General features: G+C 69.2%; 1 protein-coding gene across 3 annotated transcripts in view; it reads right to left on the bottom strand.

The window, feature by feature from the left end:
- The window catches only part of CBFA2T3 (CBFA2/RUNX1 partner transcriptional co-repressor 3), a 67,561-nt gene extending 52,700 nt beyond the window's left edge, over nt 1-14,861 (bottom strand). For all 3 annotated transcript variants that reach the window (XR_009181483.2, XM_058279573.2, XM_058279574.2), the window contains exon 1: nt 14,481-14,861. Coding sequence is in view for 2 of the 3 variants with exons in the window: in XM_058279573.2 (XP_058135556.1) it covers nt 14,481-14,568 (88 nt within the window). In the remaining variant the exon portion in view is untranslated. The remainder of the gene's footprint in view (nt 1-14,480) is intronic.
- Between the last annotated feature and the right edge of the window lie 7,558 nt (nt 14,862-22,419).

Below are 22,419 nucleotides of genomic sequence, written 5' to 3'. Positions count from 1 at the left end.
AGACGATAAAAGACGATAAAAGAGCAGGGGCCGCCAGGGGCCAGGGGTCAGAGGTCAGGGGTCAGGGGCCGGGTGGGGAGGGGTCAGGTAAGCCCAGGGCACGGTTAGCGCCGTGAAACTGCCCGGGAGACGCAGTGATGGCGGATGTGTGACCACGTGCATCTGTCACGACCCACAGAACCACATGCCCAGCGGCGCCCGGTGTAGACCGCGGGCTCTAGTTAGCAGGGACCTTCAGCGCTGGCTCGTCGTTGTGACAAACGCTCCCACTACCGCGGATGCCGTGACAGGGAAACGGGGTGGGGTGGGGTTACACGGAGCTCTCTGTACTCTCTGTGTAGTTTTTTTCTAAACCTAAAACGGCTCCAAACACCTGGTCTGTTAAGAGGACCTCGGGCAGGTCCGTTTCCTGCTCCCTGGCTTCCGGCGCCTCCACTGAATTCTGTGCCTGAGGCAGGTGCCTCACTCGCCTCACCCTAGTCCTGGCAGGAAGCCAAGAGAATCGTCCAGAAACTGGCCAGGGGCTGCCTGCTGGGACAGCTCAGCCGGCAGAGGCGCTGCCCTACTGTGAGCAGTTAGCTGCAGCCTGCGGGTGCCTCGGGGTCCCTGCCACCCCACACTGAGGCACCTCTGGCCTGGCGCGGGAAGGAAGGGCCCCCGGGGCTGGCCTCACCTTCTCTGGCCCCCGGGCCTGCGTGTGGGCTGGCCGTCCACCCGGGGTGCCTCTAAAATGGCAGCAGGACTTGGGGCCAGGACACGGGGGCCCCAGGCCTTACTCTGCCGGAGACGCTCCCGGCCCTGGGCTCAGAGGCCTCCTGGGGTGGTGTGGGAGCCTGGGTGCTGCAGCTGGGCACAGAGACCTCGGGCCCCGCTGAGCGCCTTCTGCTCCCGGGAGAGCCCCCAGCACCCCAGCACCCCAACAGCTGCAGCACCCAGCACCCTAGCTCCCCAGCTCCCCAGCATCCTCCGGGGCTCAGGGTCACTGTTCCCTGCAGGAGGTGGGGTGTCCCTGGGGGAAAGGAAGCAGCTTGCGCGAAGCACCCCGTCTGCGGTTTGCAGAGGAGAGAAGGGGAGGGGGGCAGGGCTGTGCCCCCCAGCTCGCCCCTTCCTCTCGGCTCACAGATCTGGGGGCGGAGTGGGGGTCACAGGTGAGGGCTGGGGCACAGGGCAGATGGGGGGCAGGAGGCAGGCGGGCACCTCCCAGTACATCTGAGGGGGGCTGGCCGGGATCGCACCCCAGACCCCAGGAGGACGGCGAGACCCAGGCACCCCGGACAGAGGCTGGCGCTAGGGCGGCGGAGCCCCGAGGCTGGGACGACAGGGCTGGGGTGACGAGGTGGGACGACGAGCTTCTCTGCAGTTTCTAAAAGACTTGAAACTGTTTAAATTGTGGTAAAACACACGTGAGATGAAATGTACCGTAACCATCTCAGGGGTACAGTTCAGAGACTTTTAGCACATTCACAAGGTGACGCGACTTAGAACCCCCCTTAGCATCCCCCCAGCCGACCTGCCGCCTCCGTCGCTGGAGCCCGATGCTCTGGGGCCTCCGCGTGCTTCTCCCACGGGCGCGATGGCCTCGAGCTGCGTCGCTCGTAGCACGCACAGTAGGACACGCTTGAAGGCCCCGAGCTCCTGCGGCTCGACCGCCTGGACCTGCATCTCAGCAGGTGTTTCTTGAGCAGCTACTTTGTGCCAAAGTTCAGGCACCGAAGAGACCGGTTCTGCGTGCACAGCCCCTGCTGAGTCCCAGAGGCGCCCAGTGGGCAGGGGCTGGGGACAGCGGGGTGCCCTGGAAACCGCAGCCCTGACTCTCTGAGCATGTCTTCGCGGGGCGCAGTAGGGGGCACTGGTGGCTGGAGACAGCGTCCTTGGGGGAACGGGGCTCTGCCTTCCAGGAAAGGGGAGCAGAGCCGGGCCCTCCGAGAACGGAGAACTTTCCAGCCCCCAGGCTCTGCCCCCACTTGAGAGACGGGCTGCCTGAGGCCCACGTACTCCAGAGCACCTGGGCAAGGCAGCCAGAGGAGCACACACAGGGGTCCTCGCCTTCCGGAATGTTCTAGCAAAAAACTGGGCCTGCGGCCACCACTTCCCCACGCCCCTTGTGGCCTTCCTTCCCGCCCCCCCCCCCCGTCCCCTCTAACTCCAGGGCTTTGCCCACAGGAGGAGAAGCTCCCGCCCGCCTCGTCCCCTTGTTGGAAAAGCTGTGCCACGTTTGCTCAGCGCGGGCGCCTTTGCCTTCCTGATGCGGCTGAAGGGGCCCCAGGCGTGTGAAGTTGGGCCCCAGCTGGTAAGAAACTGAAGAATTGCAGTTAATTTCGTCCTGATGAGAAGACAACGGCCTTTCGTCCTGCGGCCCTTGCCGGTTTCGTCTCGGGCTGGCTCCCTGCCCCGTGTCCTCCTTGGACCCTCTCGCCTCCCCCAGCCCCGCGTTAGGGACAAGCTGCGGCCCTGATGCGTGCCGCCGGGTGCTGGCGCCAGAGCTGTGTTTTAACCTTTTGAAAATTATACGCTGACCTTTTCTTCCTGCTTTCCTACCTTCTCACTTTCCTACCCACCATCCCCCCATCTGTCCATTCATCCCAGCCGGCCATCCAGCCGTCTGTCCATCCATCTGTCCATCCATCCATCCATCTGTCCGTCCACCCATCCATCTGTCCGTTTGTCCATCCATCCATACATCTGTCTGTCCATCCATCCATCCATCTCTGTGTTCATTCGTCCATCCTCCATCCGTCCGTCCATCCATCCATCTGTCCATCCATACATCTGTCCATACATCTGTCTGTCCGTCTGCCCATCCATTTGCCTCAGAAATAGAATTCAGAAGTGAGGAGGCTGGATCATTTAATAACATGCTTATTTGAATTAAAAACTGACCGAAGTAAGCTCGGCGGGGGGATTGGTTCCAGCAGGAACTGGCTCTGCTGATTTGGCTTTCGAGCTTGTCTTCAATAAAAAATACACACTGCGCTGGAAAATACAACCTCTGCAACTTTAAACAGAAGCACAAAGACACCGCAACTCGGCCCATCGGGCACCCCTGCCGAGGCCCTGTGCGGCGCCGCAGTCGAGAAGGGTGCCCGCCGCGCAGCGCCCGCGAGGCCCCGCGCCCTGCCCCTGCCGCTGTGTGCCCAGCCAGGTGGGCCTGGCACCTGCAGCGCAGACAGACGCGGGCCCCCGGTGCCGCTTGCTGGCACACCCGTGGGGCACGTGGCTCTTGGGGGACAGCACGGGCCCTGAGGCTTGCCTTCCCTGTGACCTGGTGCGGAGCTGGGGTGACCTGCTGCCTGCGCCCCCTCGCCAGCGGCCGCTGTCCTCACCCAGAGAGCAGCAGCCCGAGGCCTGCGGCCAAACCGGATCAGGCACTGGTTCTTCAAAAACACGTTTGCGGGCGCGCAAGCCAAACTAAATCAAAAGCCAGCGAGCCGCCGGTTTCCAGACGCGGCCCTGGCGTCCGGCATCGCGCCACGTCCAGGTGCCTCTGCTGCCCACTGACCGGCTTGGAGGCTCCGGGCAACCAGCCCGGCTCGGCACCCGGCAGAGAAACGGGGACGCTGACGACATGCCTCGGTCGTGCGCAACAGGTGACAGCCGACAAGGGCATCCCCGGAACTCGGTGGAAGGAGACCCCGTCCAGCACGGTGCCGCGCGTCATGGCGACGCCAGCTGGTGGCCTTCCACGCCGCCTGCCGGCTCCCGCAGCCTACCCTGGAGCCACGGTGCCAGGCCGAGGCCCCCTGCCTGTGCCGCTGCCCTGGGGTCCACCACTGGGGTTGTGGGCCCGGCCCCCACGCGCCGTCCCTGGGCCCCTGGCCTCGTCGAGGACCCCACGGGGCTCTGCTCAAGCTGCCTCCTGGCCCTTCTCTGTGCGGGGAGGGGCGGGGGACCCTACGACCTGGACGGCGGCCCTTTGCCTCTTCCAGCAGGCGGGGGTGGAGGGAGTCCCCACCGGCAGCCCAGAAGCCTCTTGCGGCCAGGGGAGAGCAGAGTTTCCTGGTGACGCGGGCTCTGAAGGGCCCCTCGGCGGCGGCCGCACGGCTCCAGGCCTCTCCAGGGCCTCGGCCCAGCTCGCTGCGGTCCAGGCACGAAACCCAGGGCGGCGGCTGGACATGCGGCCGGCGCAGGCCTCAGAGGCCTCTCGGCAGCGCCCGCGGCAGGGCCAGGGTTCCGGGTGCTGCCGGCGGCTCCGTGGCCCAGAAGCGGACGAGGGGAGGCGGGCCAGGCGTCCAGCCCCTCTCCCCGCCCGTCTTGCCCTCAGGCAAGGGTCCGGCTAGAGCTGCCGAGCCCCAGCCCTCCCGGGCCCCTTGCCCCGCATGCCATCCCAGCGCCGGGCGGCTGCGCTGGATGAGCTGGAAGGCGCGTGCCCTCGGCTCGTCCCCTGGCCCTGCCCGGCAGGTCAGACCCGGCCTGCATTCCTGCGGCAGCCCCCAGAGCCCCCACTGCCTCGCCGGGCCGGGGGCGTGGACCCACGAGGCCTGCTCGGCCGCCCGCTGACTGGCCCGTCCACCCTGTGGGCACTCCAGGGCCAGCCCGAGCCCGCGTCTGGCAGCCATGCTGCAGCGAGCTCGTGTACCAGGCCTGGGCACCCTCAGCGCCCGGCAGCAGGGCCAGTGAAGGACGCTGCCGGAATGTTCCGCCATCGGAGGCCACGGCGGCCGACGTGAACCAGCGGAAGCGCAGACTCCACGAGCCTTGAAGACACTGGAGGGGGAAAGAAAACTCCAGAAGGATGCACAGTCTGATGCTTTTTAGGTCAAAATTTAGAATTCAATGCACACGGGAAAGGCCCCCTGGAACCGACCGGAGACCGCCCGGGTTTGCCGCGGCCGCTCGGCTCCAGGGTCCCGCGGCGCCGCACGTCCTGCTCTGCGGAGGAGGGAAGGGTCCTGGGAGGGAGTGGCCCGACCCGCCCGGCCTGGGAGCCCGACTCGCGCGGATCCGCCTTCACCGGGAAGGATGGAAGCGGGGCTCCTGCCTCGGCCGCCCCTTTGCCCCTCGCTCCCGCCGCGCACGGAGGGCCCCGGCTGGGCCGCAGAGCTCCCACGGGCGCGGGCACGGCGCGGGCTCGGCGCGGGCTCGGCGGCGCTCGTGGGCACCGGCCAGCTCCCGGCTCAGCCCCGGAGGGCGACGTCCAGGGACGGTGCCCGAAGCTGCGTTGCGAACGCGCCACGTCCCAGAAGCCGGAGCGAGGGGCAGAGGGGCCGGCGCAGTGAGCGTGACGCCACGCTCCCGACGTAGCCTGCTACCACCCGGTCCCCGGACGCTGCCGCGCTCTCTGCACCCCAGTATTGGGTGGGCTGCGGCCCCCAGGCCCCAGGTACCCAAGCCCCAGAAGCCCCGTGGACGGTGCGGCCCCCAGGCCGCTGAGACGGGGCCCCGCGCACCCGCGACAGGTGGGGAAGCTGAGGCTGGGGGGCACGGTGCCGAGAGGCCGCGTCGGGTCACGGGGCTGCTCGGCTTTGCAGGGGGCTGGGGGCCCCGGGCGGGCGGCTGCGGCGCACCCGGCGGGCGGCAGGGAAGCACCTGGCGGTTTCGGTTTTTGACAGGAAGCCCTGCTGCTGTCTGCCCGCGCAGCTGCCCCGCGGCCGGGAGCGGCCCGAGCGCCCGCTGTGGGCGGCCCACCCTGCAGGCCGGGCAGCCCCAGGCCGGGGAGGCCCCTGGGAACTGGCAGCCCCGGGATGGCCTGGAGCCCGGGGCCGGGGGTCGGGCTGCCCGGGCGGCAGGGCCAGAGGGCGCCTCGGCTCGTGGGCCGCAGGGGCCCTGTCTGCCCATCTTCTCAAAACTGGAAATTTCACCAGAAATTTAGGATTTTGGGCTGCGCTTTAAAAATCAGATTTGGCCAAACAGTGGCCTGCAGAGGGGCAGGGCGGCCCTCGAGGTGGGCATGGGTGCCCGGGGAGGGGGCTGGGCGCGTCTCCCCTTCCTCCGTGTGTGATCTCTGCCAGGCATGGGCCCTTAGCCCAGGGCGACCACGTGCTCAAAGCTGGCGAACTCCCTGCCCTGGGGACTGACCTGCTGGAGGTGGACGGACAGACGGACAAGCAGACAGGCAGTGTGTCTGATGGGTGAGGCGGGGGAGGACAGTCCTGTGGGAAGGGCGGATAGTGGAGGCCGCCTCCTCCTGCACCTCTGCAGGGACTGCTGGCGCGGGGGCTGGCGTGGAGGGGGATGTGCGGGTCGGGACGTGATCGCAGGCAAACGGCAGCCTCTCTGAGCTCTGGGGTCCAAAGGGCTGTGGGGCCCGGGGCAGGGTGGGTCGGTGGGCAGGGCGGGGCAGGGGAAGCGGGTGGTGAGAAAATCCCCGCGGCCGACCTGGCCAGACCCGTTTTTGAGGAAGTTCCGAGCCGCAAGTCGTGGCAGCTGGGCCGGGCGGGGCCGCAATGCGGGCCCCCAGCTGGGCAGGGCCCCGGGCGGCCTGGAGGGAAGGGGTCCCGGCGGGGGCGGTATGCAAAGGCCTCTCCTGCCGCTGGCGCCCCACCCCCCGCCCGGCCCCCTGAAGTCGGGGCTTTCCAGGACATTCAAAATGCACCCCGATTTGGAAGGGAAGGAGGAAGCACGGGAGCCCGCGGCGGGGGGGGGGTCCCCAGTTCCTTCTCTCCACGTGGCTCCCGGTGGCAGCGGCGGGGCGGGGCACGCGCCAGAGTCCCCTGGGAGGGAGCGGCTCCACGGGCGGCGCCGGGCCGAGGGGCCCCTGCAGGCCCTTCGCCGGCCGAGGCCGCCCAGCCCGGGCACCCGCTGCCCAGGAGACAGGCCTGCGGGGCCCAGCGCGGGGCGGGCGGGCGAGGCCTGAAGCCCAGAGGCCCCCGGTCCCCCGGACCTCAGCCGTGCTCCGCCCCCTCGCCACGGTCAGGGCCTGGGGGCTGCGATTCGGCCCCTCCCGGTAGCCCCGGCCCGGCTGCCGCCCCACGCTCGGCCTCGAGCTTCACCTGCCCCTTCGTCCAGTTGTGTTTCCCTCAAGGCCGTGAACCCCGCGCGGGCAGGGCCGTTCGCGAAGTCCTGCCCTGCGGACCCCAGCTCGGTCCCACCACCAGCGCCGGCCTCGGCCGCACTGAGGGGACGCTCGGAAAAAGCCGGAAACGCCGGCGCGTGTGCGTGCTGAGCCGCGGCCCCGCGGTTCCCAGGCAGCCGCTCTGCTTGCGGGGAGGCAGCTCTGCCCCGGGAAGAGCCCCTGCTGGGGCCACGCCGGGCCGAGCTGGGCTGCGCTGCTTGTGCTGCCCCTGCTGGGGCCTCAGGGCGGGCTTGATCCAGCGGCAGCCGCTCCTGCCTGCGCTTTCTGGAACGGGGCGAGCAGACCAGGCTGGTGCAGGGAGGGCGGAGCCCAAGGGCGGCGCCCCCCCTTGGGGTGGTGGGTGCACAAAGGGGCCCCTTCCTGTCGGTGAGGGGAAAGGTCATCGTCTCCTTCTAGGCAGGGCGATCGGCAGAGGGGAGCAGCAGCGCAGTGGGGGGGCCCAATCCCCAGCCCTGCGGGGACGCTGTGTGACCCTGGGCCGGTTTCTCTGCCTCTCTGAGCCTGTGTCCTCATCTGCACAACGAGGCCCTTAAAGGACTGCCAAGGACAAAATGGCCCCGGGGAGGGGCGGTGCCGGGCCTGCCGGACGGGGCCCTGAGCGTGGGTTCCCTGGAAACCACCGCCTTCCATGCCCCTGGGAGGGGCTCCTCAGGCTCCCCCTTCACAGCGCCGGCCCTGCTGCCGGCCCCGCTGCCGGCCCCGAGCGCAAGCAGCCCCGGACACGGGCAGAGCCGGGCCGCGCGTCCACAGACCTGGCCCCGGGCTGGGCGGGCGTGGAGGCGGGGCCTGCGCGGGTTCCTTGGCGGGTCATGGCGGGGGGCTCGCTGGGCCTCGGGCAGGCTGCTCCCCGGCCCCGGCCACAGGGCTGCCCCTCTGGGGGCCCCAGGCTGCTCTGCCTGGGGTTCCGGGGGCTCCTCCCAGACGCCACCCTGAGGCCGGGGAGGGGAGGGTGGTACAGAGGGAGCCAGGGCAGGTGTGCAGGCCTGGGGGACGGGCCTGGGGGGACGGGGCTGGGGGGACGGGGCCTGGGGGATGGGCTTGGGGGGGACGGGGCTGGGGGACGGACCTGGGGGGACGGGGCTGAGGGGACGGGCCTGGGGGACGGGGCTGGGGGACGGGCCTGGGGGGACGGGGCTGAGGGGACGGGCCTGGGGGACGGGGCTGAGGGGACGGGGCTGGGGGGGACGGGGCCTGGGGGATGGGCCTGGGGGGGACGGGGCTGGGGGGACGGGGCTGAGGGGACGGGGCTGGGGGGGACGGGGCTGGGGGACGGGCCTGGGGGGACGGGGCTGAGGGGACGGGGCTGGGGGGGACGGGGCTGGGGGGACGGGGCTGACAGACGTGAGCGGCCCAAAGCCGTGCCAGGCCGAGGTGGACGCGGACGGTGGCCAGCGCCAGGGTTCGGACACGCAGGCCTGTGGCGCAGACACGCAAAGGCAGCGGCAGCTCCAGCTTTCCGAGGCCAGGATGCCGCCGGGCCAGGGGCCGCCCCGGTATTTTCCCGTCACCCCTTCCTGTCTGTCACCCCTCCCCCACCTTTCTGGAAAGTGCCGTGTGGGTCGTTTTGGCAAGCAGGGAGAGCACGAACGGGGTGTCCCTGGGTGCCCTGGTGTCCCTGGGGTGCCCGTGCGCCCCTCCCTGCCCCTGGCCGCCCCTCCTCGGGCTCCTTCCTGGAGGATCGTTCTCGGAGCCAGGTCGGCAGGGGAGGGCGGGAGGCTCTGGGAGCCGGAGCCAGGCGGGGGGCGGCGGGGGCCTGGCGCACCCGAGTCCAGGGCCCTGAGGGGACACGGACCCAGAGGCCACCCCAGCCCCGACGCGCATGTGGCTTGGGGGTCCGCGCCCTCTCTGGGCCGTGTCCTGTCTTGGGGGGATGGGGGAGGAGTGGGGCGACCCGAGGCTGCGCCCGCCCTCCACGTCGCTGCACCTCCTGCGCCCCACGTCTAGGCTGCTGGACTCCCAGGTTGGGGGCCAGGGGGGGGTGCCGCCCGCAGGGCTCATGCAGGGCCCTGGGCCCCCCTGGGGACCCCCGGCAGCCCCCGCAAGGCCCCCACCCCTCCCCATCTGTGGCAGGTGGCGTGGTGGGCGTGGCCGGGAGAAGGTGCCGTCCCATCCTCACCCCGCGGTGTCCCGCCAGGTGCACCTGAGCAGCCCGCCGCCTCTGTGCCAGGGCCCGGCGACGGGAAGCCCCCTGCCCCACTTGTGCTGGGCGGCCTGGGCAGCCCCTCTCCAGAGCCCAGGCCTTGGACCGCCCGCCTGGGGGCCCGGGCAATGTGCAGCCCCCAGAGAGGGTGGGACGCCATCCAAGCTCACACAGCGTCGACCCTGCACCGGTGCCCCATGCGCGATCCCGCCGGCTCCGGGAGCTCGGACGCGGGAGCCCGCCAGCCTGCCGTGGGCCGCCTGGTGTCCCTGCTGCGTCCAGCTCTGGGCCGGCCCCTCTCTCTGGGCAGCCCAGCAGCCGACTCCCGCCCCGGGACCTCGGTTTCCCCATCCGACAACGCCGTGACCGCAGACCCCGGGGTCTGGAGGTGCGGCTCAGACGTGCCTCCCTGACGTGGCAGCGGCGGCGGCGGGCGTCACCCGGCAGCCAGGCGGCCGCGAGGAGGGCCCAGGACGGGGCAAGGCCGCAGTGCTCGCCCTCCTGGCGGGTGGTGTCAGCCGGGCCAGTGCCGCTCTGGGCACTGAGGGCACGACAGGGCGGCCGAGAGCAGCAGGGGAGGCAGACAATGGCGAACGGTGTGGGGAACGGCCAGCCTGTCAATGGGACAGAGCAGGGAAGGACAAAGCGCAGCAGGACAGAGCAACTGGCCGTGGGGGGAGGGTGCGAGTTAACGGAGGGGTCGGAATAATCTAGAACATGGATACAAGTAAACCAGGAGGTGGGTGAGAATTGTGGTTGATGGTACAGATGAAGAGTGTCCTTTGTGAGCTAGAGCAGATGTACATCGCTGCTGCAGGGTGGTGGGAATGTGGAGAAGCATGGGAAAACACAGCTGGAGCGACCTACGGACTGTGGTGAGCAGTAATAGCACAACATTCCTGCATCTATGCAAAAGATGTCTTGTGTTGATACTGAAGCCGTATGGAAAATGTGAGCCAAATGTACACTGTGGACGTGATAACAATCAGATGATATCTTATCTGTAGCAAATGACACACCACAGTGTGGAGTGCTGATAGAGGGTGTTGTTAGGGAATCCTGCACATGTGCATGATTGCTTTATAAGTTTACAACTTCTGTCATAAAATATATATTTAAGAAGTAATAATAGGGTGGGTTGGGGAAAAACACACCAAATGTAAGATAAGGACTATGATTAGTGGTAGGATTTTGACAATATTCTTTCAGTTTGTAACAAACGTCTCACGACAATGCCAGGTGCTGGTGGAGGGCTGATGTGTGGGACCCCTGTGTGACGTTACGCGTGTTTGCTTTGTACGTTCACAACTTTTACTATACACTTAATTGTTTATGTATGTTCACATATAAAAGATGTAAAGATAATAATAGGATTGGTTAGGGGAAAAATACTTTAGTAGTAATAGTTTGACAATGCTCTTTAATTATTAGTTAAAAAGGTTTAAAAACAATGTAAGCTATTGGTGGTAGGTTGAGGTGTTATATAAGTTTGTTTGATGATATATATGTTTGTTTGGCGTGTTCACAACTATTATACACTTATTGTTTATTTATATTTATGTATGAGTGATATATTTCAATAAATTTTTTAAAGAGGGAAGCGGACTTGGCCCAGTGGTTAGGGCGTCCGTCTACCATATGGGAGGTCCACGGTTCAAACCCCGGGCCTCCTTGACCCGTGTGGAGCTGGCCATGTGCAGTGCTGATGTGCGCAAGGAGTGCCGTGCCACGCAGGGGTGTCCCCCGTGTAGGGGAGCCCCACGTGCAAGGAGTGCGCCCCGTAAGGAGAGACGCCCAGCACGAAAGAAAGTGCAGCCTGCCCAGGAATGGCGCCACACACACACAGAGCTGACGCAGCAAGATGACGCAACAAAAAGAAACACAGATTCCCATGATGCTGACAACAACAGGAGCGGACAAAGAAGACGCAGCAAATAGACACAGAGAACAGACAACTGGGGTGGGGGGGAAGGGGAGAGAAATAAATAAATAAAAATCTACAAAATATATATGAAGATGAAACTATATTAAAAATTTTTTTTAAAGAAATGTAAAAGGGGTTCAGTGGGCCTTGTGAGAAGGTGACCTTGAGCAAAGACCTGCAGGGAGAGGGAGGCGCGTGGCGCCTGGAAGAGGAGTGGCACGTGCAAATGCCCTGGGGCGGTGGCTGGCAGGTGTGCCGAGCAGCCCGGGGGCCGGGGCGGAAGTGGAGTGAGAGGGGTGAGTGCAGGGGCGGGGCACAGAGGGGGCGGCTGGGCGGTCAGCCCTGGACCCGGGGGGCTCTGGTTGCAGCTCCGAGTGGGGAGCCCCCGGAGGCCGTGCACGGGCAAGACGTGGCCTGACTCGTTTTCGATCAGCCGGTGCGGCGAGCCCAGGAGGGGACGCCGACCCTCACGCCACCCACCACGGCCTCTCGGTCCCGCCGGTCACCCCTGCTCTCCGCCCCCGCCCCCGCGCCGGCCCTGAGGCCGCCTTTATGGCGGGCAGCCTACCAGCCCGGCCCTGCTGGCCAACGCCGCGTTGGCTGGTGTATCAGCGGGGATTTAATTAGCTCCAGCGCGGCGCGGCCTCCGGCTCCGGAACATTCTCAGCGGGCGACCCGAGGAGGGCCAGCTCCCAGGGGTGGCGTGAAGCCTGAGCAGCGGTGCCCACCGGGGATGGGTGCCGGGCCGGGGCTGCGGCCCCACGGGGAGGACGCCCACCCGGAGGGGACACTGCAGCTGAGGGGTGGGGCCGGGGGCCGGCGCGGGGGGCAGAGGGCCCCGACCTCGCGCCTGGAGCCTGCGAACCGAGCCTTATTGGACAAGGGTCTCCGCGGACGTGATTAGGTGACGGCCTGGGCTGAGCCCGCCCCGCGGCGCCCTCAGTCCAGGGGCAGGCGTCCTTCCAGGAGACACAGGCGGGCGGCGCGTGGCGACGGAGGACGCGGCGGCCGGAGGGACCCCGGTGCGCGGAGGGGGCGTGGCCTCGCCCACTCCCTGATTTCGGGCTTCCGGCCTCAGAACCCGCGAGAGCGTAATTTGCTGTTGTTTCACGTCATCCTGTGTGTGGCGCTTTGTGCCAGCAGCCAGGGAAGGGCCTTCTGGGTAAAGAACATTCCGGAGAGCAGCCTGGGAAGGTGGCCTGGGAGGAGGGCGAGGCTCCTGGCGCCGTGGCTGCGCGGACCCCGCACCCGGAGCCCCGCGCAGGCAGGGGGCTGCAGCGGCGCCTCGCCGCCCCGGCGCTCCCAGGTGCCTGGTCGCGCTCAGGCTGCGGTCTGCGCACCTGACCCCGCTGCCCTCTGCGCTGACACGGAAAGCCCTGGCTGCTCCTCCCCAGGTGGCCGGGTGCATGGCCCGCAGCCGTTTCTGCTTGAGTTCACCTGGTCCTTCTCCTGTGAGCAGATTGCAAGCTCTCTGTCCCCACATCCTCTACCGTGTGTCCCGGTTCCCACAACTCGTTCCCCAGGGAAGACAGGTCACCACTCTGACCCTCAGTCTCCTTTTCTGTAAAATGGGCTTATTGGGAGAAGCCAGTTGCTAGTCCCCTCACAGCACTGAGTACATACAGCAGGTGCCTAATAAATCTGAGCATGGCAAACGCTCCTCTACACAGGGCTGGGCCTTTCTTTCCACACCAAGCAACCGAGTTAACGCGTACCCATGTGGCAGCCCACCCCCGTGGCGAGGTCAGAGGGCACAGGTCCCAGTGGTGGGGAAGGTGGAGCTGAGGGCAGGGGTCCGGGCCCCCCCACGTGCCCGCCCGCTTCGCTGGGGCCCAGCAGCCGGCACGCCTTCCGTGGCGCTGGCAGGGAGAGGGGCCCACGGCTCTGCCCCCCAGCGGCCCCCCACTCGCCACCAGACACAAAGGCGGCCGCGGGCCACGCTCAACACGCTTTTGCTCTAGAAACAGAAAGGACCTTATGCTTCTGCTTTAGAAAAACCATTACTGCTCTCAAAGTTTGAGCCAACGACCGTTTTTTCCACATCTCCAAGGTTTTCCGACTCGGCGGCGGCCCGTGGGCCAAAGGGGCCCTCACGGCGGCGCCTGCGCTGGCGGCTCCTCGGCGGGCGCAGGGGCCCGGGGCTCGCACGACGCTGGCCCAGAGCGGGGAGGGAGGGTCCTCGCGGGCGCCGGGGCAGGGCCCGGGGGGGTCTCCACGGCGGCGCACACCACGCCAGGCGGGCACAGCCCTCTGCCTGCTCTCCCCGGGGAGCACACTGCCCGAGGAGCGGCGCGCGGGGGCGGGACCCTGGCTCCGAGGCCCCCCGAGACCCCCGGCCCGGCCTCGGCTCCCTCCACGGGCCTCAGCTCCCTCCGGCCAAGCAGAGCCGCTGCCCCTTGGGGTCCTTGGTCCCAGAGCCCTCCTACGTCAGGGAGGACGGGGCGCTCACACGGGGTGCTCACACAGGGGAGCCTCGGGGAGCCCGGCCCCCAGGACAGTGGGGCCGGGCGGGGGGCCCTTGGAGAGTGGGGGTCAGTGGCCTGACTGGATGGGACCCGAGCCCCCTGCCCTGCACCCGGAGGACCTGGAGGCAGCAGGGGTGGGTGACCACGGGGCACCCTGAATCCCCCCAGCTGGCACATGACCCCAGGGGCCTCACGTGTCGCCGGCTCAGCTGGGCTTTTGCACAGCTGGCATCTTTGTTTGGAACGAGCCCCTCAAGGTGCAGCGCCTCGTGGGGGGCTGGCGCTCTCGGACTGCCGGGCCCGCTGGGGTGGGGACGGGCCCTGCGCAGCAGCCCTAAGACCGGCCTGGGGGGCACGGCCCCTCTGCAGGCGCGGCGGGGGCACTTGCTGGCTCCCGCTTCGGGAGGCGCCTGGGGAGAGGCCACGTGGCGGGGAGCCGGGGGCAGCTGGGCACCCCCTGGGGAGGGCGAGAGCACTGCTCTCTGTCCCCCACTTCCTGCTGGAACTGGCTCAAAGGTCAGGAGCCCAGGCGGGAGCTCGGCCTGGGGACCTGGGGTGGACAGGGGCCCTGTCGCTCGCTCCCGGGGCGTGCCGTCCTCCCTGGGCCTCAGTTTCCCTCTCTGCCCTCCAAGGCTTCTGCCCGTGACACGGCGCCCGGGCCAGCCCCGGAGCAGCGCCTTCCACACCTCCCAGCCACGCCGCCTTCCCCCACGCGCCGGGGCCGAGCACCCCCAGCATCTGCCTCTGGGTGGGGCGGGACGCCCGGCCTGGCACCTGCGGGCCCCGGGGCCACCTGCCCCAGCTGTGCGGGGCCATGTGGTGGGGCCAGGTCGATAGGGAGTGAGTCAACGGCGGCGGGCTGTGTCAACATCGGGCAGCATGGCCGCCTGGAGCGTCCTCCCCGCCGGCTCCCGCCCCCCGCCGGCCCCCGCCCCTTACCTGGGCCGCCCTTCCTGGGAGCCTGGGGTGCCGAGCCGCTGGCGGCCGCCGGGAGCCCGCTGTCCAGCTTGGAGGCTGCCCGGGACATGGGGCTGCGGCGCGGGGCTGCCGACCGGCCCGGGCTCTGAAATCCGGGCGCGGGGGGCACGCGGGGCCGGCCGCCCCCCGAGGATGCTCCTGGAGCCCGGCGCCCGAGCCCGCGGGGCCGCAGGGAAGGAGGTGCCGGCCGCCGGCCGGGGTCCGAGCCCGTGCCGCTGGAGCCCGGCCCGGGAGCTGCCGCCTGGCTGCCCGCAGGCCCGGGCTGTGGCCCTGGGGAGGGGGCGGGCGGCCGCGGGGGCTCATGTGACGCGGGCCGGGCTGGGCGCGGGGCCCTCGCCCGCGGAGGGAAGCAGCCAGCTGTGTCGCCGCGATAATGCGGACGGCGCGCAGCTGCACCCTGCCCCTTCCCCAGCAGGAACCATCTGGCCTGGCCCTGCCCGCCGGCCCCCGGCCATTCCGGGCCGAGCTTCCAACAACTTCCTCTTTGCTGAACCTGGGGACGCCCGCCGCGCCTGGGGCCTGGGACCGTTGGCGCTGGCCGCCCGCTTGCCCTCGGGGCGGAGGCCGCGGGCCCCGGTTTCCCCGGCCCTCCCCTCGGCGCGGGGGGCTCTCCCTGGCGCCCCCGCTCGGTTTCCCCGCCAGCGCTCCGTTGGACTCAGTGCCCAGGGGGCGTCTCCCTGCTCGGCTGAGCTCACCTGGCCTGGGGGCCGCGGGCGAGGGGGCCTTAGAGCTCCGGGCCTCACCTCAGGAGGAGCAGAGGCCCAGGATGCACGTGGGGGGACCAGGGATCCCCGAAAAGTAGAGGGGTGTCCTCGAGGCCCCCGGCCGAAGGGGCCTGAGATGCAGAGCAGGGGCTGCAGGCGCCCCGGGTGGTGGCCGTCCGAGGACGACGCGGGTCAGCGCAGCCCGGGCCTGGGGGCTGGCCGGGCACCGTCAGGACGTGCCGGGGCCTCCCCGGGCCTGGCTCCCGCACGCTGCTGACCAGAGCATTTCCATTTGTTTCACTTTAATTAAAACTTTTTTGGCAACAGCCGCACGTGGCTCATAAGGGCAGGCAGGGGCAAAGGGGTGTGGGAAGTGAGACCCCCGCCCCAGACGTGTCCTTTCCCGAGGCCACCTCCGCGGTCCTCGTGCTCTGACCTCCTTTTAGAATGCTCCGAGAGGCGGGCACGGGCACGCCCCGTCCTGAGCCGAAGCACGCTGACCAGGAGGAGTTGGTCCTGGCAGGGGTCTGCCGAGGTGGCCGGCGCTGTGCGCGGGAGGCTGCGCCCTCTCCTCCCAGGTGTCCCCAGCTGCCTGTCACCTCGGGGCTGGGGAGGGGGCCTGGTGCGCGGGGGGCCGTGGCTGTGCCCCCGCCTCGCTTCCTTTGCTCGGGCTCCGGGGTGGGACTCAGAGCCAGCATCCGGCCGGCGGCCTCGAGAGCCCAGCGGCCCCCCCGCAGAGGGTGGACAGCGGCTGCCCGCCTCCGGGGCTGCTCAGGGGGTGCCGCCGGCTGGGTGGAGATGGATTGTCACCGTGGCGACGGCCATTTCCCACCCTGTGAGCCGGCAGGAGTCGAAGTCAGAGGGTCTCGGGGCAGCGGGCCAGGCGGGCTGGGTGCCAGCGGCTCAGCCTGGCGCGGCGGGGGCCACCTCCTCAGCCCGGCACAGATGTCTGGGGCGGCTGCGCCGGCGGCGGCCCCCGCCTGCAGACGCGGCACTTCCACTTTCGCGGGGGGTGCGCATCCCCCCGCCGGGGTTTCTAGTCAGCAGGTGTGACGGCAGTGGGGGGTGGACGGGGAGAAGCCGGCCAGCGCCGCGGCGGGCCCCTTGGCGGCCGCCCGGGGGGGCACGGCCAGCGCGCCCGCTCCCCACGGCCGGGCAGTTGGCGCTTGTGGGAAGCGGACGTTGGCTGCGGCTTGCGGGGGCTGGGCAGCCGGGAGATAAGGAGCAGGGGAGGAAGTGCGGGGCGGCTGGCGGCGGGCGCGGGGGCGGGGGCCCCGCCTTGCCTCCCTCCCCTCCCCTTCCCAGCCAGCACCTGGGGGGCCCCGCTCCGGGGCCATGTGGGTGTCCAGCAGCGCCCACCCCTGCCCTCTGGGGACTTAGAGTCTAGGGGAGACGGTCGCCTGCTCCCTGACCAGCCCTGACGTGGCCGCGGGCGTGGCCGGGGCGGGGGCCGGGGGAGCCGCTGCTGCAGGTGCGGCCAGGAGGGGCCCCCAGGGGCCTCTAAGCAGAGGGGCCGGCCTGGGAAAGCGCCTGGAGTGGGCACTCGTCTCGGGACTCTGGGGCGTCGGGGGGACAACTGAAGGCTGGAGAGAGACAAGTGGGGAGTGGGAGAGTGGAGAGACAGCAGTGGGGGCGGCGAGGGGAGGCCTCTTCCCCAGGGTCTGTCTAGTTGTCTAATTTCTGTCCCACCTCCTGGCACGCAGACGCCCCTGGGACTGCTGGATGGGTGGGTGAGTGGGTGGGTGGATGGTGGATGGATGGGTGGGTGGGTGGATGAGTGGGTAGAGGGATGGGTGGGTGGATGGATGGGTGGATGAGGGCTGCCGACATTCATGTTGGAAGGAAATGCCGCACTTTGCTTAGAGGTTAGTGACCTGAGAGGTGATTTTTTTCCTACCCATGTTCATGGTGCCCCTGAGATCTAAGTAAAGAACTGGGGTTCTGGAGAGTGTTGACCCCCCGCTCCGTTCCGTGGCACCTCAGCTTTGGGAAAGCCGGTTTGGAGGTGAGTTACGGAGTCAGAGCCCAGTCTCACCCACCTTTGTGAGGTGACCTTGGGCAGGTGCCTCAGTTTCCTCACCTGTAAAATCGGATGGTTACAGGGTCTGCCTCGTAGTGTGCTTGAGGCTTAGCGACACGCTGAATGCACCCCGGCTCGGTGCCTGCAGGATGAGCTGGCGAGACCCCTGAGCAGCGCGGGACCAGCCCAGGGGAAGACTCGAGCCCCCCACCCTGCCATCCGGGCCTGACGCCTCCCAAGATGGGCATCTTGTTGCTAGAAAGTTCTTCCTACGTCAGGAAGAGGGTTTCCCGTGACTCCAGCCGAGAACAGGCCCCTTCCCTGGGGAATCTGGGGAATCAAGGACTTGGCTCCGGTCCCCGCAGCCCGCTCCTGCCAGGTGCCACGGCAGCCGTCCTGCCCCCGCCTCCCCCCCCAGCAAACACACCTGCCCACCGCAATCTGGTCGCTGCTCCCTCTGGAGCTGCCACGCTGCCCACGGCCCCTCCTCGAGCTGCGCCTTTGATGCTCCTTGTCTCGGGCCTGACGCCAGGTACACTCGCCGCTTCCTCCACCCCCGGGCGCCTCGCACCTGGCGATCCCCTCCCCCTCCAGAGCCCCCCGGAAGTGCCTCCCGGGCGCCCCCCGGCCGGCCCCCACCACCCGTGCTGCTGCGCGTCGGTGCGGCGAGCTCGTCCCATGAGGCTGGCCGGTGGGGAGCACCGGCCCCTCCACCCTGGCCGGCCCTCCCCACCACCGGAAACTTCTCTGCCGTCGGCCCCCTGTCCTCCTGCCTCCACGCCCGGGCCACGCCCACGCCAGCACCCTGCTGTCCAGCTGGAGTGGGGGAGCTGGTCAGCGGCCAGGGCTCCGAGGGCGTGGCCCGTGGGGGGGGTTCCAGAGCCCGCTGGGGGGAGGTTCTAGGGCCTGCTGGGGCGGAGGGTTCAGGGGCCACTGGGGGGGTTTCAGACCCCGCTGGGGGTGTTCCAGGGCCCTCTGGGGGCAGATTCTGGGGCCGGGCCTGGCATGCACATGTGGAGCAGAGGGCACTGGAGCCAGGGCCACTCACCATTCGGCCGTAGGCGAGCTCCCAGCCCCCCAAATTCACTCACTCCATTAGCAAAACAGGGCTGCACGGATCGCTGGAACAGGAGTGGAATAGAAACGCTGCTGTGCAGCCCTGAGTGGCACCGACCCCTCCAGGGACTGTACACCTTCAGGGTGCAGGGCTTCTCGGGGTGCAGGGCTTCTCGGGGTGAAGGGCTTCTCAGGGTACCAGGCTTCTTGGGGTGCCAGGGTTATTGGGGTGCCAGGTTCCCAGGGCACAGGGCTTCTTGGGACGCCAGGCTTCTTGGGGTGTAGGTCTTCTTAGGGGGCCAGGCTGTTGGGGCCCGGGGCTGCTTGCGCCTCTCCCTGAATTGCTCCACCTTGGATGGGGTGGGGGCTGCTGACGTGGCGTCGCTGTGAGGTCAGGGTTTCCTGGGCCCAGAATCTGGGGCCAGGCTGGAGCCGGGTCAGAGAGGGGCCCCAGGAGTGGCCGGAGAATCCAGCCTGGGACTGAGTCCAGACGTCCCAACCCCCCGGGCCCAAAGCCCCCTCTGCCCACCTGGGTGCCCGCGTCCCCCCGGCCCGTGTGGCCGTCGAGTCGGCCCAGGAGGGCTGCCCTGGAGGATGGGCCGCGGTTCCTGGCCTGACGCTCCTGGGGAAACGGGGCGAGCCCTGGGAGGCCCCGGCTCCTGGAGCAGCAGGAGGAAGCCCCCCCAGGCGGCCGCTCGGTGGGCAGGGTGGGGCACCGGGCTGAGCCGCTCCCTCTGGGAGACGAGTCTGTCCTCAGCTGCTGCCACTAATCTCATCCCCTCGCGGCCCCAAGGCCAGGGGTCAGCTGACCTTGGGCACAGAGCCCAGAAAAGGCCCAAGAGAGCCCGCCCCGGCCGGGGGCCGTTTGCCTTCCGCCCTTCTGCTGCTGGGTCCCGCCTTCGGGATGGGCAGGGGCTTAAGGGGGGTGGGACTCCTGCCGGCTGGAGCCTGGGGGCCGGGCAGGCCTGGTCATGGCCCAGCAGCAACACGGGGACAGCAGCCCCCAGAGTGATGGGTGATGGGTTGTTACAGCTGTGTAACAAGCAGCTCCCAAACGCTGGCTCAGAGCGTCCACCCTCTGGTGCTGTCGTCTGGGAGTCCTGGGCCCGGTTGGGCGACTCTTCTGTTCCACGGGGCATCCGTGGCGGTCACTCGGTGTGGCCAGCACCAAGGGGCCGGTGGGGGCCCAGATGGCTTCTCTCCCATGTCCAGTGCCTTGGTGGGGACACTGGCTGGCGGGGCCACCCCGGGCTCTCCTGAGAGGGGGTCTTGAGCCCCAGGGGAGCTCCTTGGCCGCTCCGTACGGCCAGATCCTAGAAAGGGGACGGGTGAGCTCGGGCTCACGCCGCGGAAGAGCCCATGGGGTGGGGACGGGGTCCCGTGCCCGGGGCTGGGCTGGGCTGGGGGGAGGGAAGGGGCCCTTCTCCAGGACACCAGGACCTGCGGAGCCGCGAGGGCAGAGGGCGGTGAGGGGCACGGCGCGGCCTCAGGGCCTCGGGAGACCAGCAGCGCGGTCCAGCTGGTGAGCACGTCGGGGACACGGGAAGGCGCGAGGTGCGCCGGGAGGTCCGGGGGCCCGTCGTGAAGACAGGGGGCCCCGAACGTGCAGGCTCAGGGGGGCTGTGGCCGCCGGCTCTCAGCCGCCCAGTGCTGGCCCTGCGTTCGCCGAGCAGCTCCTGCGGGCCGGGGCGGGGGCGGGGGGGTCCACGGCAGCCGTGAGGGGTCTGGAGGGCAGCGGGGAGACTCAGGGAGCAGCACACGCCGCGGCGTCCCAAGTCCTGGAGGGCAAGTCACATGGGCGAGGGGGACGGCAGGGCCGTGAGTTAGGTCGGGGCCCTCTGCGAGGCAGCGGCCCGAGCGGCCAGGTGAGCCATGCCCCCCGCGGGGCGGGCAGCGCGTGCCAAGGCCCCGGGGCAGCGCCTCTGGCCCCATCGCGTCTCAGGCCCGGAGGCCCGGCTCGGAGCGTCCTGCTGCTGGGGGCAGCACCCCTGCTGCCTCCGCAAGTCCCCCGGGCAGGCAGGGCCCTCCCTAAGCCAGGCTGCCTCCTCCCAGGTGGTGGGACAGACTCCCAGGCTGGCTGGAGGCAAAAACATGGCACCGGGACACGTTCGGGTGTAAATATTTGCCGCCTGAGAGAAGCTGGAGCCTGTGGCTGCGCAGCCCCGTGGAAGCGCCATCTGCCGCCTCTTCACGCTGCTTCCCTCCCCCTCGCGGGCGGGGCAGGAAGGAAGGGGCGCGGGGAGCCGGGCGCCACGGCCACCTGTCGGGGTGGTGGGCAGCCCCCGTGCCCCCGGGGGTCCCAGGGCCCGTCCACCCCCGGGGCCTGGCTCTGCCCGCTCGAGCCTGCGTCCCCTCCTAAGCGTCGCTTTCCCCGGCCGTGGTGTGGGGATGACCGTGCGCACTGCCCTGGGGTGAGGTGGGCAAGGGAGGGCTGGGGGGCGGGGCCTGGGGCCTGGGCCAGCCCACCGCTGGGAGGTGCGCGTGCTTCGCGGCCGCGGGCCCAGGACTGGCCTTTCCTTCCCTCTTAGCCGCTCCTGGCTCCAGCCAGGTAGGGGGGGCGGGGCTGGGGGGGCAGGGCCAGGTGCGCCCTGGGCCTCTCTGGGTAGACCAGATGGCCCGGCGGGAGGCTTGCCCGGGGGGATGAAGCTGGGGGACCCCCAGCCACACCGCAACCTCGGCTGCCTCTGCCTCCTCAGCCCACGCCTCGTCCAGCTGACCTCGGGGGCGACGGGGACGGCAGGGGTGGGCGAGGCCGGACTCAGGCCGGGCCCTGGACGGCCTCCACTCAAGCTCCTTCTATGGCGTCCATCTGCTACCAAGTCAAGGCCAAGTCCAGGGCCTGGTCATCGAGGCCCGGACCAAGCCCCTCTCCCAGGCTCACGTCCAGGTCTGTGGTCACCAGCCAGTTATGCAACCCCCTCCCCCACAGCGCCCACCACGCCCCCCTGCAGCGCCCACCACGCCCCCCTGCAGCGCCCATCACGCCCCTCCCCCACAGCGCCCACCACGCCCCCCTGCAGCGCCCACCACGCCCCCCTGCAGCGCCCACCACTGCCCCCTGCAGCGCCCACCACGCCCCTCCCCCACAGCGCCCACCACGCCCCCCTGCAGCGCCCACCACGCCCCCCTGCAGCGCCCATCACGCCCCTCCCCCACAGCGCCCACCACGCCCCCCTGCAGCGCCCACCACGCCCCCCTGCAGCGCCCACCACGCCCCCCTGCAGCGCCCACCACTGCCCCCTGCAGCGCCCACCACGCCCCTCCCCCACAGCGCCCACCACGCCCCCCTGCAGCGCCCACCACTGCCCCCTGCAGCGCCCATCACGCCCCTCCCCCACAGCGCCCACCACGCCCCCCTGCAGCGCCCACCACGCCCCCCTGCAATGCCCACCACTGCCCCCTGCAGCGCCCACCACGCCCCTCCCCCACAGCGCCCACCACGCCCCTCCCCCGCAGCGTCCACCACACCCCTCCCCCACAGTGCCCCCCATTCCCCCCACAGCGCCCACCACGCCCCTCCCCACAGTCCAGCTCGAGGTCCTCTCCCGACATGAGGAGCTCCTGGGGGGTTCAGGCAGGCGGAGTGCTCACCGTGGCCCGTGCGGTGGGCCCTGACCGGGGTCCCCTGGAGGGGCTCAGGCCGGGGCAGGAAGGGCCGCCACACCCTCTCTAATTTCAAATGGGGACACTGAGGCCTGGGGGCTCGGGACTTCCCTGAGGTCACCAGGCAGCGAGGGGCAGCGCCAGGCCTCAGCCCTGCCCCTCCTCGGGCGTCCCTCCCTCCAGGCCCCCGCGTCACGGCCGGGCTTCCCAGGACAGAGCTCTGCTCCCCGGAGTACCGGCTGGGATGCGCTCAGCACCAGTGACAGAGGCTCCAGCAACAGAGCTCTAGCCAACAAAGACCTTTAATTATCTCATGCTCATTGTCACGAAGCTCGGATTAGGCGCAGAGTCAGCGACGGCTCCTTCCGGCTTTGTGCTCTGCCATCCCCTCTGTGCTGGCTTTTCTGTCCTCTGGTTTGTCACCACATAGTTCCAAGATGGCTGCTGTAGCACCTGCTATCACAACCTCTGTCCACTGCATTCAAGGAAGGAAGGAAATAAATCAGAAAGGGAACTT

This window comes from Dasypus novemcinctus, chromosome 18, assembly GCF_030445035.2.
Source record: "Dasypus novemcinctus isolate mDasNov1 chromosome 18, mDasNov1.1.hap2, whole genome shotgun sequence".
Lineage (NCBI taxonomy): Eukaryota > Metazoa > Chordata > Mammalia > Cingulata > Dasypodidae > Dasypus > Dasypus novemcinctus.
The sequence above is the reverse complement of the archived record's forward strand: the minus strand, read 5'-3'. Positions and strand labels throughout refer to the sequence as shown.